General features: G+C 37.0%; 1 protein-coding gene across 1 annotated transcript in view; it reads left to right on the top strand.

The window, feature by feature from the left end:
- The window catches only part of LOC134351965 (myosin-16-like), a 63,776-nt gene that overhangs the window by 27,901 nt on the left and 23,488 nt on the right, over positions 1-12,387 (top strand). The window contains exons 15-27 of the mRNA XM_063058934.1: positions 420-546; positions 950-1,008; positions 1,283-1,370; positions 2,549-2,666; positions 3,413-3,533; positions 4,025-4,161; positions 4,858-4,939; positions 5,614-5,787; positions 6,745-6,972; positions 8,285-8,389; positions 9,093-9,179; positions 9,951-10,096; positions 11,872-11,962. Of these exons, the coding sequence (XP_062915004.1) occupies positions 420-546; positions 950-1,008; positions 1,283-1,370; positions 2,549-2,666; positions 3,413-3,533; positions 4,025-4,161; positions 4,858-4,939; positions 5,614-5,787; positions 6,745-6,972; positions 8,285-8,389; positions 9,093-9,179; positions 9,951-10,096; positions 11,872-11,962 (1,563 nt within the window). The remainder of the gene's footprint in view (positions 1-419; positions 547-949; positions 1,009-1,282; positions 1,371-2,548; positions 2,667-3,412; positions 3,534-4,024; positions 4,162-4,857; positions 4,940-5,613; positions 5,788-6,744; positions 6,973-8,284; positions 8,390-9,092; positions 9,180-9,950; positions 10,097-11,871; positions 11,963-12,387) is intronic.

Genomic DNA, 12,387 nt, shown 5'->3' with positions numbered 1-12,387 from the left:
TTTGCCATCTGATATAGTCACTACCTGCAGAACTCATCCCCCAACTAGTGCCTCGACTACATTTGTGTATATTTATACATTATACATAAATAAGTCACGTATTCAAAACATGTTGTGAAGTTCTCATATTGGTATATCTATCAGTATCATGTCTGAGAAATTTCATTCTATTGGAGTAAAAGAAGCACTCTGAATTGTAACTATAACTTACCATAACTACAGCAGCATTCAAGTTTCTCATAACAATATTCTGATTCTGTTGAAGGGTCTTGACCCAAAATGTCGACTGTTTACTCTTCTCCATAGATGCTGCCTGGCCTGCTGAGTTCCTCCAGCCTTTTGTGTGTGTTGCTCTGGATTTCCAGTGTCTGAAGATTTTCTATTGTTTGTGATTGGACAATGTTCTTCCTCCTCTTTAGGTTGGCTACAACACTCAAGGTTGGCTAGAGAAGAATAAAGATCCCTTGAATGAAACTGTAGTTGGCCTTTTCCAGAAAGCAGGCCAGGCTCTGTTACCCATTCTATTTAAAGAGGAAGAAGCACCAGGTATGTTGGTGACCCAGAGAGTAATGTTGATATATGTTAAGAGTAGTTTAGAAGAAAGATAAATGTGTTTATTTTTGCTTTTTTTGTCCAACTAGATAAATGTGTGATTTTGATTAAGAATCTGTAAGGTACGTTGTTTTTTGTATATTGTGGCCAATGTTAGACTGTATTTCCATATTATAGGTAGGTTGATACAGCCTAGAAAGGTGAGAACTGTACTATTTTACCATAAGCTTAGGTAACCAAGAAACTAGCACATATGACATGGACAGAACTGAGGCACTCCAGGTTCCTGACACATCATCCATGCATGAATGTGTAGGCTTCCATTACTTCTGAGCCTGTGATTGGTTTAAAAGTGTGAGAACTGTTACTTGAGTGCAACTATTCTGTCTCATTTCAGCTGGTGGAAAGAAACAGAAGAAAGGCGCTTCTTTCCAGACTGTTTCTGCATTTTACAGGGTAAGATTTTGGCGCAGATTTCCCAGCAAGAACAAATGGTACATTCCCTAGTTTTGTAGTTGCTTGATTGATTTGCATTTATTCCATTTTGCTCTTTGCTCCACACTTTCTAATATTCTTTTGTTCAATAAATTCCCTTCACATTTCTGGGCACGGTAAAGCAATCATTGCTTTAGGTCCATTCTTTACCTGCATCATTCTATGGTCTTTTTGTGTCTGGTGTTACTTGTCTTCAGTGTAGCCATTATAAATGTGCCTTCTTCCGACACCACAGGAACAGCTGAACAAGCTGATGACCACACTGCGTAGCACAGCTCCCCATTTTGTGCGGTGTATTGTGCCAAATGAATACAAACAGTCAGGTGAGTCCAGACCTATGTACAACCTTAATAATTAGTACAAAAATAAATGCTTTTCTGTTTTGACCAGCTATAAAACTTAAAAAAGGAATTGATATGGATTAAGATTAATTTATTAGACATAAGCCATTGAAATTGGTCATTGGCTCACTTATAACAGATCATGAATAAAAGTGCACTTAAGTAAAACAAACCATTTATCTGAACTAGCTCTTATTGGAGTTTACAATTACATCAAAGCTGCACCATTTGTTCACATCGGCTGCTCAGCAGAGCCTTCTTTACCCCCTCATTGGTTCATCTTTTAATACTTGCTTACTCATCGGCCTTTAATTGTCCCTTGTTTCTCATTCTCATAACTATTGAGGGAATTAAAAATATTTTCATTGCAATGAATAAACCAAGATTAGTCATTTAATTGATTTTTTTTAAAAAAACCTGCAGATGCTGGATAGTGTAAACAAAAGAAGAAAGTGCTGGAAAACTCATAAGGTCGGACAGCATGTGCTGGGAAGAGAAAAAGTCAATGTTTCAGGGCGGAAACTTCATCAGAACTGAAGACTAGACGAAAGAAGTTCATTAATCTGCAGGGCGGGTGGGGGAGTGGATTGTTTCTGACAGGTCAAACCTGAAGTGATTATGGGGATGACATCTAAGCAGTGTTTGTCTTGTGTGCATAACGTGAACAGGAACAGTTAGAGATTGATAAAGACAAAATAAGCAAATGAACACATTTTGCAACTGTCATATCCTTTTGTCTATGTTCTCAGCTTCTATGTAACTGCTTCCATCCACTCATGTTTAGCTAACCTAATTTAGAAGTTATACCCTGGTCATCCATTTTTTATCATCACTGCCACACCCCCCACCCCATCCTCCCTGCTTCTTTTCTCTTGTTTTCAGTTCTGACAAAAGGAATTCCGACCTGAAACATTGATTCTCTTTCTCTTTCTGCAGATGCTGCCTGATCTACTCAGCAAAGGCAGCATCTTTTACTTTTGCCTTAGCGGTTTAATTATTACTGCTCACTCGTGAACTCCAGGGGATAAAAATGAATGGAAAATGATGACCAGATTGGGTTTTGAAAGCTGCAGTAGTTAATGAGGTCCAGACAACAATACTGAGAATTGGATCAACATCAACTGAAATCTGCTAGTAAATGGTTTTGAATTCTCTTGCAGGTGTATGTGACGCTGGCCTCATTCTTCACCAACTGGCATGTAACGGTGTACTGGAGGGAATTCGTATCTGTAGGAAAGGTTTCCCCAACAGGCTGCAGTATGCTGAGTTTAAACAGAGGCAAGACTCACCTCTAACTGCTCTTAATACATTGCACTGCCTGATTGAAGGCTCTTAATTGCATTAAAATAATCAAAACAGTCTATCAAAGTCACTGGGGGAAAAAGGCTCATGAATCTCTGTAAACACGAGGAAATCTGCAGATGCTGGAGTCCTGACGAAGGGTCTCGGCCCAAAACATCGACTGTACCTCTTCCTAGAGATGCTGCCTGGCCTGCTGTGTTCACCAGCAGCTTTGATGTGTGTTACATGAATCTCTGGAGAGATTTGAAAAAAAAAGCATCAATACATTCCAGGAGTGATGGGCAGTCAGGGTTCAGTGCAAATGAAGGTATGGACAGTGGATGACATCATACGTGGGGAATAAAAGTGAAATGCTAACCAGAGGAGCAGCTGTACTGCTGAGTATGGAAGTAACAGAGGCAAAGATGAGGGATTCAGCAGCAAATGGACTGATTAAGGTGACGTTGCAGAGATGGCATTTGCCAGTCTCGGAGAAGACACAAGAGAAGATATTCGACTCGAAATCAGTTGAGACCATCACACTGTCGGCAGTCTGGGGCCGCTCAGTCAATAATGAAATGAAGGACGGATGGATGGATAGGGAGAGGAGTGAATGTTTTCTTAAATCTGTCTCAGTGTTTCACTTAAATAAGAAAAATCAGAATAACATGAGTTATAAAGCTTCAATTGTTAAGCCGATATATAATATGCACAAATTAACTTTATTTATTACTTTTGTTTAGATACCATATCTTGAACCCCAATGTCATCCCCAAGGGATTTGTTGATAATAAGAAAGCATCAGAACTGGTCCTTGGTTCAATTGGCCTGACCAATGATGAATACAAAATTGGCCACACAAAGGTAATATATCATTAAACTGAATTAAAAATTCCCTTAATACTAAAATTATATAGATGTTGCTATGATTGTGAAGTTTCAACAGTCTGGTTCATTTAATAGGTATGACTGATGGCTATTGTTACTTTTTATTTTTATGTAATGTTCCACCAATATTTTAACTATTTTTTCTTGAGATCCATTGCCAAACTTGAGAGATCTGGATTTACTTCACACCCTCAATTGTAATGTTGTGTAATTGCTCATTAGTTCAAATCTTCATTTCTGTACCTGGAAAATTGCATCTCTGTACTTTAAGGGATGTTTTTCATTCATACTCTACAGCTTGGCACACACCGGTTTCCCAGACATTGGTTTAGGCAAAATTAAAGGTTTTATCAGGTTGACTCCTTAGTAATGGTTGGACTGTCTCTTGCTATACTTGAAACTAAGTACTTTTTTCTATGTTGAAAAGAGATTTGCTTCAGTTTACATCACTTTCATGTGCTTCATAGGTGTTCTTCCGTGCTGGTGTTCTGGCTAAGCTTGAGGATTTCCGTGATGAGCGACTGGCAAAGATTCTAACAATGATTCAGTCTCGTTCACGTGGCTTGCTGATGCGAGCAGAGTTCAAAAAGATGCTGGAAAGAAGGCAAGTCTACACATTCAACAAAACGGTTCATAATGGACATCCTAAAGTAATGAATTAAGTATAGCTTTGAAGGAATTTATCTAACGATCATGCATAGGAAAATAAGAATTGTGAATGAAATAAAACTAAGGTCCATCTGGTTAGCCTCCTACCAGTTACATAACATAGGGACAATGAAATTGTAGATCAATCAGAGCAATAACTTCTATCACTTACTCTACAGTAACAATGTAACAATGAAAACCCCACTAATGGGAAGCAATAAGAATTGCAGCTCCAAAATCAACTTACTCCTCTCAACTTTATTTACTATTGCTTCTTTGTATGTACTTAAGACTTATTTTATTTAAATAGCATTCATGTGTATGCATATTATATGCATATTCATGCTGCATCATAATAATACATGGTTTAGTCTCAAAATTCTTGTCTAGCCTTCTGGGAGCTAATCACATGAAGACATAACTTGTGTCTGCCCTTTAAATACATGCTTCACCCTTCTAAAACTAGGGATCGGGAATATTTGCATAATTTCCATGGGAAATTGACTGACACAAAAGAAATCAAATAATAATAATGTACATAAAAAAGGAATGAGATACTGATATTAATAAGGAACTGATCTGAGAAGCCATGCTTCTGTTATTCCCATATCCTTGCATGTTACTGAGAATATCTTATCTAAACTGTTTTCAGAATGGCTCTGATAGTTATTCAACGTAATATCCGCAAATTCCTACAACTACGCTTTTGGGGCTGGTGGAAGCTGTACACTAAGGTAATTATTAAATGGGCATGTCGTCTATGTCAACTTTCAAGAAAATTACATGTATCTTATGATTGTGTTTTTGTAGGTTTCATCATTCTGTATGGCAAGTAAGTTATGACGGCCTGTTGAACACCCTTTGATTCCTTGTGTTTAATTCCAAATCCGGCTAAGTTGATTTCATTTGGGGAGGACATAAAAACATGGCCATTGATTTTGCTGTTTTTAGGTTAGGAAAGAGAAAATTGACCAGATTATTACTCCCAGACATTCACCAATCTCTGTTGGAATACATCAGTGGCCATGCGTAAGAGTGGGATAAAATTATTTCTGATGCCTTCTGCAATGAAATATCTTGCCAATACTCCATGACACGATTTATATCTTCATAATTGTACAGTTGAAGTTCTCTGCTGGAGTTCTGATGAAAGGTCATCAACTGGAAATGTTAAACAAGAGAAAATCTGCAGATGCTGGAAATCTGGACAATGCCTGGCCTGCTGAGTTCCTCCAGCATTTTGTGTGTTAACCGGAAATGTTAACTCTGTTTTTCTATCCATTAATGTTGTCTGACTTGCTGAATACCCATGGCAATTTCTGTTTGATTCCAATTTGTAATCATCTGTTTCTTGGAAAAAAGTTTTTATAACTGCTGACTATAATTTACCACCAATAATTATTTGTAGGTTAAGCCTCTGTTGAACGTGGCCCGCCAAGAGGATGAGATGAAACAGAAAGAGGAAGAGCTAAGAGCTGCAATGGAAAAGACCAATGATCTACTTAACCGTATTAAGGATCTCGAGCAGAAGACAGCAACTCTCTCACAGGAAAAGAATGACCTCTTATTGCAAGTCCAAGCTGTAAGTTATCAATAATAAGTCAGAATATGATCCTATTGATATGGCAACCACAGAATTACACAGTGACTAATTAGTCTATTCTACCTTAGCATCCTGTAGTCATTTATGTCATGACAGTTTTACTTTGATTAAATGATTCAACTAAATTGAGACACTTTTGGTAATGAGTCAATTTCGATGCTCAGAGAAGTTTCAGCCAAGGTTTCTTGCTGTATTGCTGATGTTCTCAAATGATGTTTCCACTAAGTCCCATTTCAGAACTTTTTTTTCTTCTCTCAACCTTCCCCACCTCGGTATCTACTCATTTTTTATAAATTATATTTTCTATGCAACTTCTTTTCTTTAAGCTTCTTTGTCACTTTTGCATGCTCTCCTACACATAAGTGAAAACCTAAATTCAAAAACTGGAATGGAGCTTAAACTCACAACACCCAGATGTATAGGGTGAAGCGCTTGGCTCTCAGCCAGGGATTACTGAGGCGGTCATCCTCAACTACATGTATTTACGTTGTATTTACAAAAAGGGGAAAAAATAATGGAATTGTGATCAAATAATACATATCCCTTTAACTTATAAAGTAGCAGTTGTGGTCAGGTATTCCACTTCAGAATTCCACTGGTATTAATAAATTCAAGTTGATGATCTTTATAGCATTTGGTGTAAATGAATACAGACATTTACTATTTTTCAATGAATACTTTAGCATAGGCTCCTGTAATAAGTCCAGGTTTTTAATTTTTATAATATGTTATGATCAAGGAGATTTTTTAAATCCAGCAGCTATGATTTGCAATGCAATCCCTGACAAGTTGTGGAAGTTTCTTTAAAAAGGATGGCACAAGAACTGTCAATACAATGCTTTTCCTAGTGCTAAATTCATCTGTGATATCATCACTGGGCTTCACATGCTCATACTGTAATCTGCTGATAATCACTTCTCTTTTCTTCTTCCACAGGAGCAAGAAAATATATCTGATCTCGAGGAACGTCTCACTCTACTGATGAAGACAAAAATGGAAAATGAAAATCTGATCTCAGATATGAAGGAACGCCTAGAGGAAGAAGAGAACTCAAGTTCACAGCTCTCTTCTCAGAAAAGGAAAATGGAGGCAGAACTGTCTGATCTGAAACTGGATCTCGAGGGTCTGGAAACAACTCTTGTGAAAACTGAGAAAGAGAAGCAGGTAATGCAAATATAATTTATGTATCAGGATCTTTCCCCTGTTACACATTGCCAGATGGCACAATGCAGTTGCATTGATGACCTGATGCCATTTTCAATGCCCTTCTTCTTACAAGTCCATCGGATGCCTGTGTTTTCACCCAGACATCATCGATGTTCAATGTGTCCCTGAAATATGCAGCTTATGGAACATGGTGACAGCCTCTTCTGTGTGAGTCAACCCATCCTCCCAGATACCCTGGACTGGGCTTCAAACAACTGAGATGGGTGCAAATCCAATCAAGACCATTACAAAGTGGAAGTCCAACCGAAGAAAATTCCCCGGCATTCTCCAAGATTCCATTTTAGTTATCTTCCCAAAACCGAGCAGTAACACAAAGAATTTTGATATATAATTTCACCCATTTTGATATATAATTTCACAATCGTTTTCTTTTATCCTGTCCAAGGGCAGAATTAAGACAGCTGAAAGAAAACACTTCTGTTTCTATTTCATTAGTAATCATAGACTTCTGCACACAAACCAAAAGCATCCTTGGTTATGACCATACTCAGGGCAAATGGGAATTTAGAAGTGTAGCACAGACACCTTGGCCTCTTTATTTCATACCTCCAGTATCTAATAAAGTGGCCACTGAGTGTATGTTAGTAATCTTCTGCTGCCGCTCATTCACTTCGAGGTTTGACATGCTGTGCTTTCAGAGATGTTTCTCTGCACACTGATGTAATGTGTGTTATTTGAGTTGCAGCTGCTTTTTCGTCAGCTTGAACCAGTCTGGCCATACTCCTCTGGCCTCTCACATGAACAACACATTTCTGCCAACAGAGCGGCCACTGACCGGATGTTTTTGTTTTTCACACTATTCTCTGTAAACCTAGAGACCGTTGTGCATGAAAATTCCAGGAGATCAGCAGTTTCTGAGATACTCAAATCATCTTGTCTTACTACAACAATCATTCCATGGTTAAAAGTCACTTGGATCACATTTCTTCCCCATCCTGATGTTTGGTCTGAACAAGAACTGAACCTCTTGACCATGCCTGCATGCTTTTATGCATTGAGTTGCTGCCAAATGATTTGCTGATTAGAAAATTGTATTAATGAGCAGGTGTACTTAATAAAGTGGCTGCTGAATGTATCTTGCATCCTAATAAATACAAACTGTCCACCAGCCTTTCATGCCCCACCAATAAACGTGCTCAGCCTCAACCACCATTGCTTACACAACGTGCATAAGTAGATCTGCATATATTTTATACAACTCAGTTTAATTATGTCCTCTGATGATTGTCTGTTATGTTTCTTCCACCAGGCTCTGGACAGCAAGGTCCGGTCCCTCACAAGTGACCTCAATCAGCGAGATGACGCAATTGCTAAACTTCAAAAGGAGAAGAGAGCCTTGGATGAACTTCATCAGGTTGGTATGATCCTCAAAGCCACTAAACTGTCAACAGTATTAGTGATGATAAAATTGTCAATCAAAATGCAGGCAGCTAACCCCAAAAAGTTTGCATTGAATATTAACTAGCTCTAGTATTCAATGAATCGAGCACAAAATATTACTGCACTTCTGCCTAGATGGATGCAGTTGCTAAGGGTAAGTTTCACAAGACATCAATGCAAGAACCCCTTTGTTTTTGAATCTATTAGAAGTTGGTGCTTTTGACAGCATCAGATTGTTTGATCTAATGGTCTAAACTATGGAAAGAACAATATATAACATTCAAATTTTAAACCATGTGTCATCCAAGAGAATGTACCCCAAAGTCAAGATCATGTTAATGGATATTGTTCTGCTAAGATGACAGTATAGATGTGATATGAAAGACGCGGTTGCCATTTCCTTCAATAAGCTGTTTCTGTAACATAATAATAAACTCAATGATGCTACCGGTATGTAGATGTCATTTTAAGAATGTTGATAAGGATTTAGCTGTTAAACCTTTTGGAACCTCTTCCATTATATTATTTAATTAGACTATGTCTCACCAAAGCCTCAATTTCATTTACTAACCTTAGTTGTTCACCACTAGACACCTTTATATAAATTTGTAAGTACTTCTTTAAATCAATGCAATCTCTCAGATGTATAACGATGTAATCATGTTCTATATTTTCAGAAAACACTAGATGACCTTCAGTCTGAGGAAGATAAAGTCAATCATCTCACCAAAAGCAACGGAAAACTCAACTCCCAGATTCAAGAGGTGATCTGTTATGGAATATTCCAGCAATATCTACCCGAGACATGAATGGCCTTATCTTTTTGCTTGTCCTGGTCAAATGACTGAATCCAATTATTTGTAGAGTTTAAATGTATTTTAGATCAATATAAATTTGTATCAAATTATGGGCAGTAAGAAATATTAATGTTACATTTTGGGAATTATTCAATATTATCATAATTGTGGACAAGTAAATTTCTCAATTTTCAGCAAGGCAAATCATAAATATAATTCCATATTTTTGAGCTGTATTTCTAAAAATCAATGATGCATGTCTTGGGGTTGATTATGTCTGGGCAGGGTGACTCAATTTCATGAAAGAGATAATATTTAAGGATTGTGAATACTTGATTCATTAACTGATAACTGTAAACAGGAGCCAAGTCTTCTTGGTACTCTGAGGGCTTTCAACATCAGGCCCACAACTTTGACTCATTGATTGGAATCTGGGTATTCCACTGAGAGATGAAGTTATTCCCAGTTAACACAAATAACAGTGCAAGTCCAAATGCTGGAGAGATGTTGGCTTGATAAGCAGGAAAAAATGTGAAGCACATCCACTGATGCTGAATTTCTGTGTACCCAAGTTTGGGTACAAGCCAATTGGCTAAAACCCTCCTAAAAGCTTGGATTTTGGATTCCCCATGATGCAATGATGATGTATTATTCTTTCTTAAACAATGGTTAAAGTGGATTTCATTGCTGGCAAACAATTGTGGTCTAATGCTTGACGCTTATTAAAATATATAATAGGTGGAGGATAACTGGAGCCAAGAGAAGAAGATAAGGACTGAGGTAGAGAAAGCTCGAAGAAAGGCTGAGGGAGATTTGAAGATGACAATTGAAAACCTGAATGAAATGGAAAGAGCAAAGCTCGATCTGGAAGAGATTCTCAAAAAGTATGTGTCTTCTTTTACTCTATTTAAAGTAGCATAGAAATGCAAGTTATTAATGAGTTTAAGTATTCAATATGCATACTAAGTGCTAATAATTTTGAAATGAAAAATTAGGATAAATGCTCATCAGCCTCATTCTGAATGAAGAACGATAACTCAATTATTTATTGCTATGCAAGGAACACTTTTTACCAGAGAAATTACATTATGTGAACATTTTACATACCTTACTCATCAATCCTTCCATAATATTTGCTCAATGTCATTTCAAGACCTTAGTTCTTATAAATAATCCACAGATTTTACCTCGGGCACAGTTCTTGAGATGTAATGCCCATTAATAATGCAACATTCACAACAGAAAAATACCAAGGTAGCACCTAGAAGTGTACCAGCCTGTTGTGCTGCCCTTTAAATTCATAATCTCTATCATTCCTTAGTGCTTTTAAATTTTAACTTAACTCTTTACTTGATATATTTGGTTTTTAGTGAAACATTTTAACAGGATCTTTACTGTTTATACTGCACTCTGCTGTTTTTAATGTGAGGCTACTGTGCAAGAAAATAAACTTACGATCTGCAGAATAAACTTTTGATGCTATCTCCAAAAGTGTCAAATGTGACCCAATCGCTAGCACTCTCATCTCCGGGTCAGTAGATTAGAAACTTCAAGTCTACCCACAGAAAGTGAAATTCAAAATTTTACTCTGTCACTCAGTGCATTAAAGAGGAAGTTCAGCATTGTCAGGGATACCTTTACTTCCAAGTATATTAAATTAAGCTACTGCCTGTTCTTTCACATCAGCATAAATGTTTCCTGAGCACTATTTTGGAAAAAAACTTTATCCCTTGAAAAAGCAGATAATCTTTTTACTTTGAATCATGGAAGATTACTTTATGCAAATTGCCTCCCACATTTCCTAGACTATAGTCATGATGACATTTTGTGAGCAGGTCTGTTTCAGGATGTCTCTTGGTGCTGTGAAAACAGACCTGGCAGGCATTATACAATTTTAGATATTTCATTCTTGGCTCAAGTAATTCAAATTGTTCCAAATATACAATTAGAAAACCATGGGGACTCAATTATATTTTAGCTATTTCACTCAAGTTGTTTTCCACTTTATGTCAGGTTGATCATTTAACCATATAATGATGGTTAACCTCATAAATATCTCTCTTTGCTATACCTTACAGATACAATGGAATAAACATTTCACTTGGTATGAGTTGGTTTATGACTAGAATTACAAACCAATATAGCAAAAACATCCTTGTCTGAAAAAATAACAAAAAATACAATAAGATTGAAATGCTTATAAGTGTTTATTAACCTACCTCGTGGGTTTCCTCCACGTGCTCTGGTTTCCTCCCACATTCCAAAGACGTATTTGTTAGTAGGTTAATTGGTCATTGTAAGTTGTCCTGTGGTCAGGCTAGTGTTAAATTGGTGGTTTGCTGGCTGGAAGGGCCTGGTCCATGCTACATCTCTAAATAAAAACATTTAAAAAATTATTGCAGTCTATAGGCAGAGTAGATTATCATTTCTAAATTAGTACAATGTAACCTAAAAGCCATGTCATTAAGTATAACAATCATAGACAGCAAATCTCTAATTCCACAGAATGCTGCTTGTTAACTTAATCAATCTGTGTGGACCCAAATAAGTCATTTGGTTTTCATTGAAGGGCCTAATTCAGTCTTTTATCTGAACTGCTGCCCGTAAGTCATCATCAGTGATTTCTGCTGCAAACTTAACCTCCTTTTGATTTTCAAAGGAAGGACATGGAGATCAATTCATTGAACTCCAAGTGGGAAGATGAACAGTCTCTGAACACCACATTACACAGGAAGCTTAAAGAGCATCAGGTATGGAGAGGACTAAACCCAAAAATGCACTAAAAACATGCTCTTTTTATGGCAATAACCGTCTGAAAGAAACTTCAGACCAAATTGAAACGGCGGAACACATATAAATTGACTAACGACACAAATTTGGAATGAGATAAGGTTACAAGTAGAATGTGAATATGCCAATACTGTATTTAATAGAATGCTGATGATGTACATTCTCAATGTCTCCATGCATTGATTTAAGATTATTAAATTTACTCCATGCTTAGAATATTTTGCTTAGAATACTTAATGTGATTTTAAAAAAACTTAAAAGCATAGCAATCGTTTGAGACACACAAAAGTATAATCTAAATTGCAGGTATAGTTTGAATTGACTTCAAATTGCAATTTCTGGAGTAGTTGTCAAAAATACCCCACAGCTCTATTCACCCCTCCTG

This window comes from Mobula hypostoma, chromosome 9, assembly GCF_963921235.1.
Source record: "Mobula hypostoma chromosome 9, sMobHyp1.1, whole genome shotgun sequence".
NCBI lineage: Eukaryota > Metazoa > Chordata > Chondrichthyes > Myliobatiformes > Myliobatidae > Mobula > Mobula hypostoma.
The sequence above is the reverse complement of the archived record's forward strand: the minus strand, read 5'-3'. Positions and strand labels throughout refer to the sequence as shown.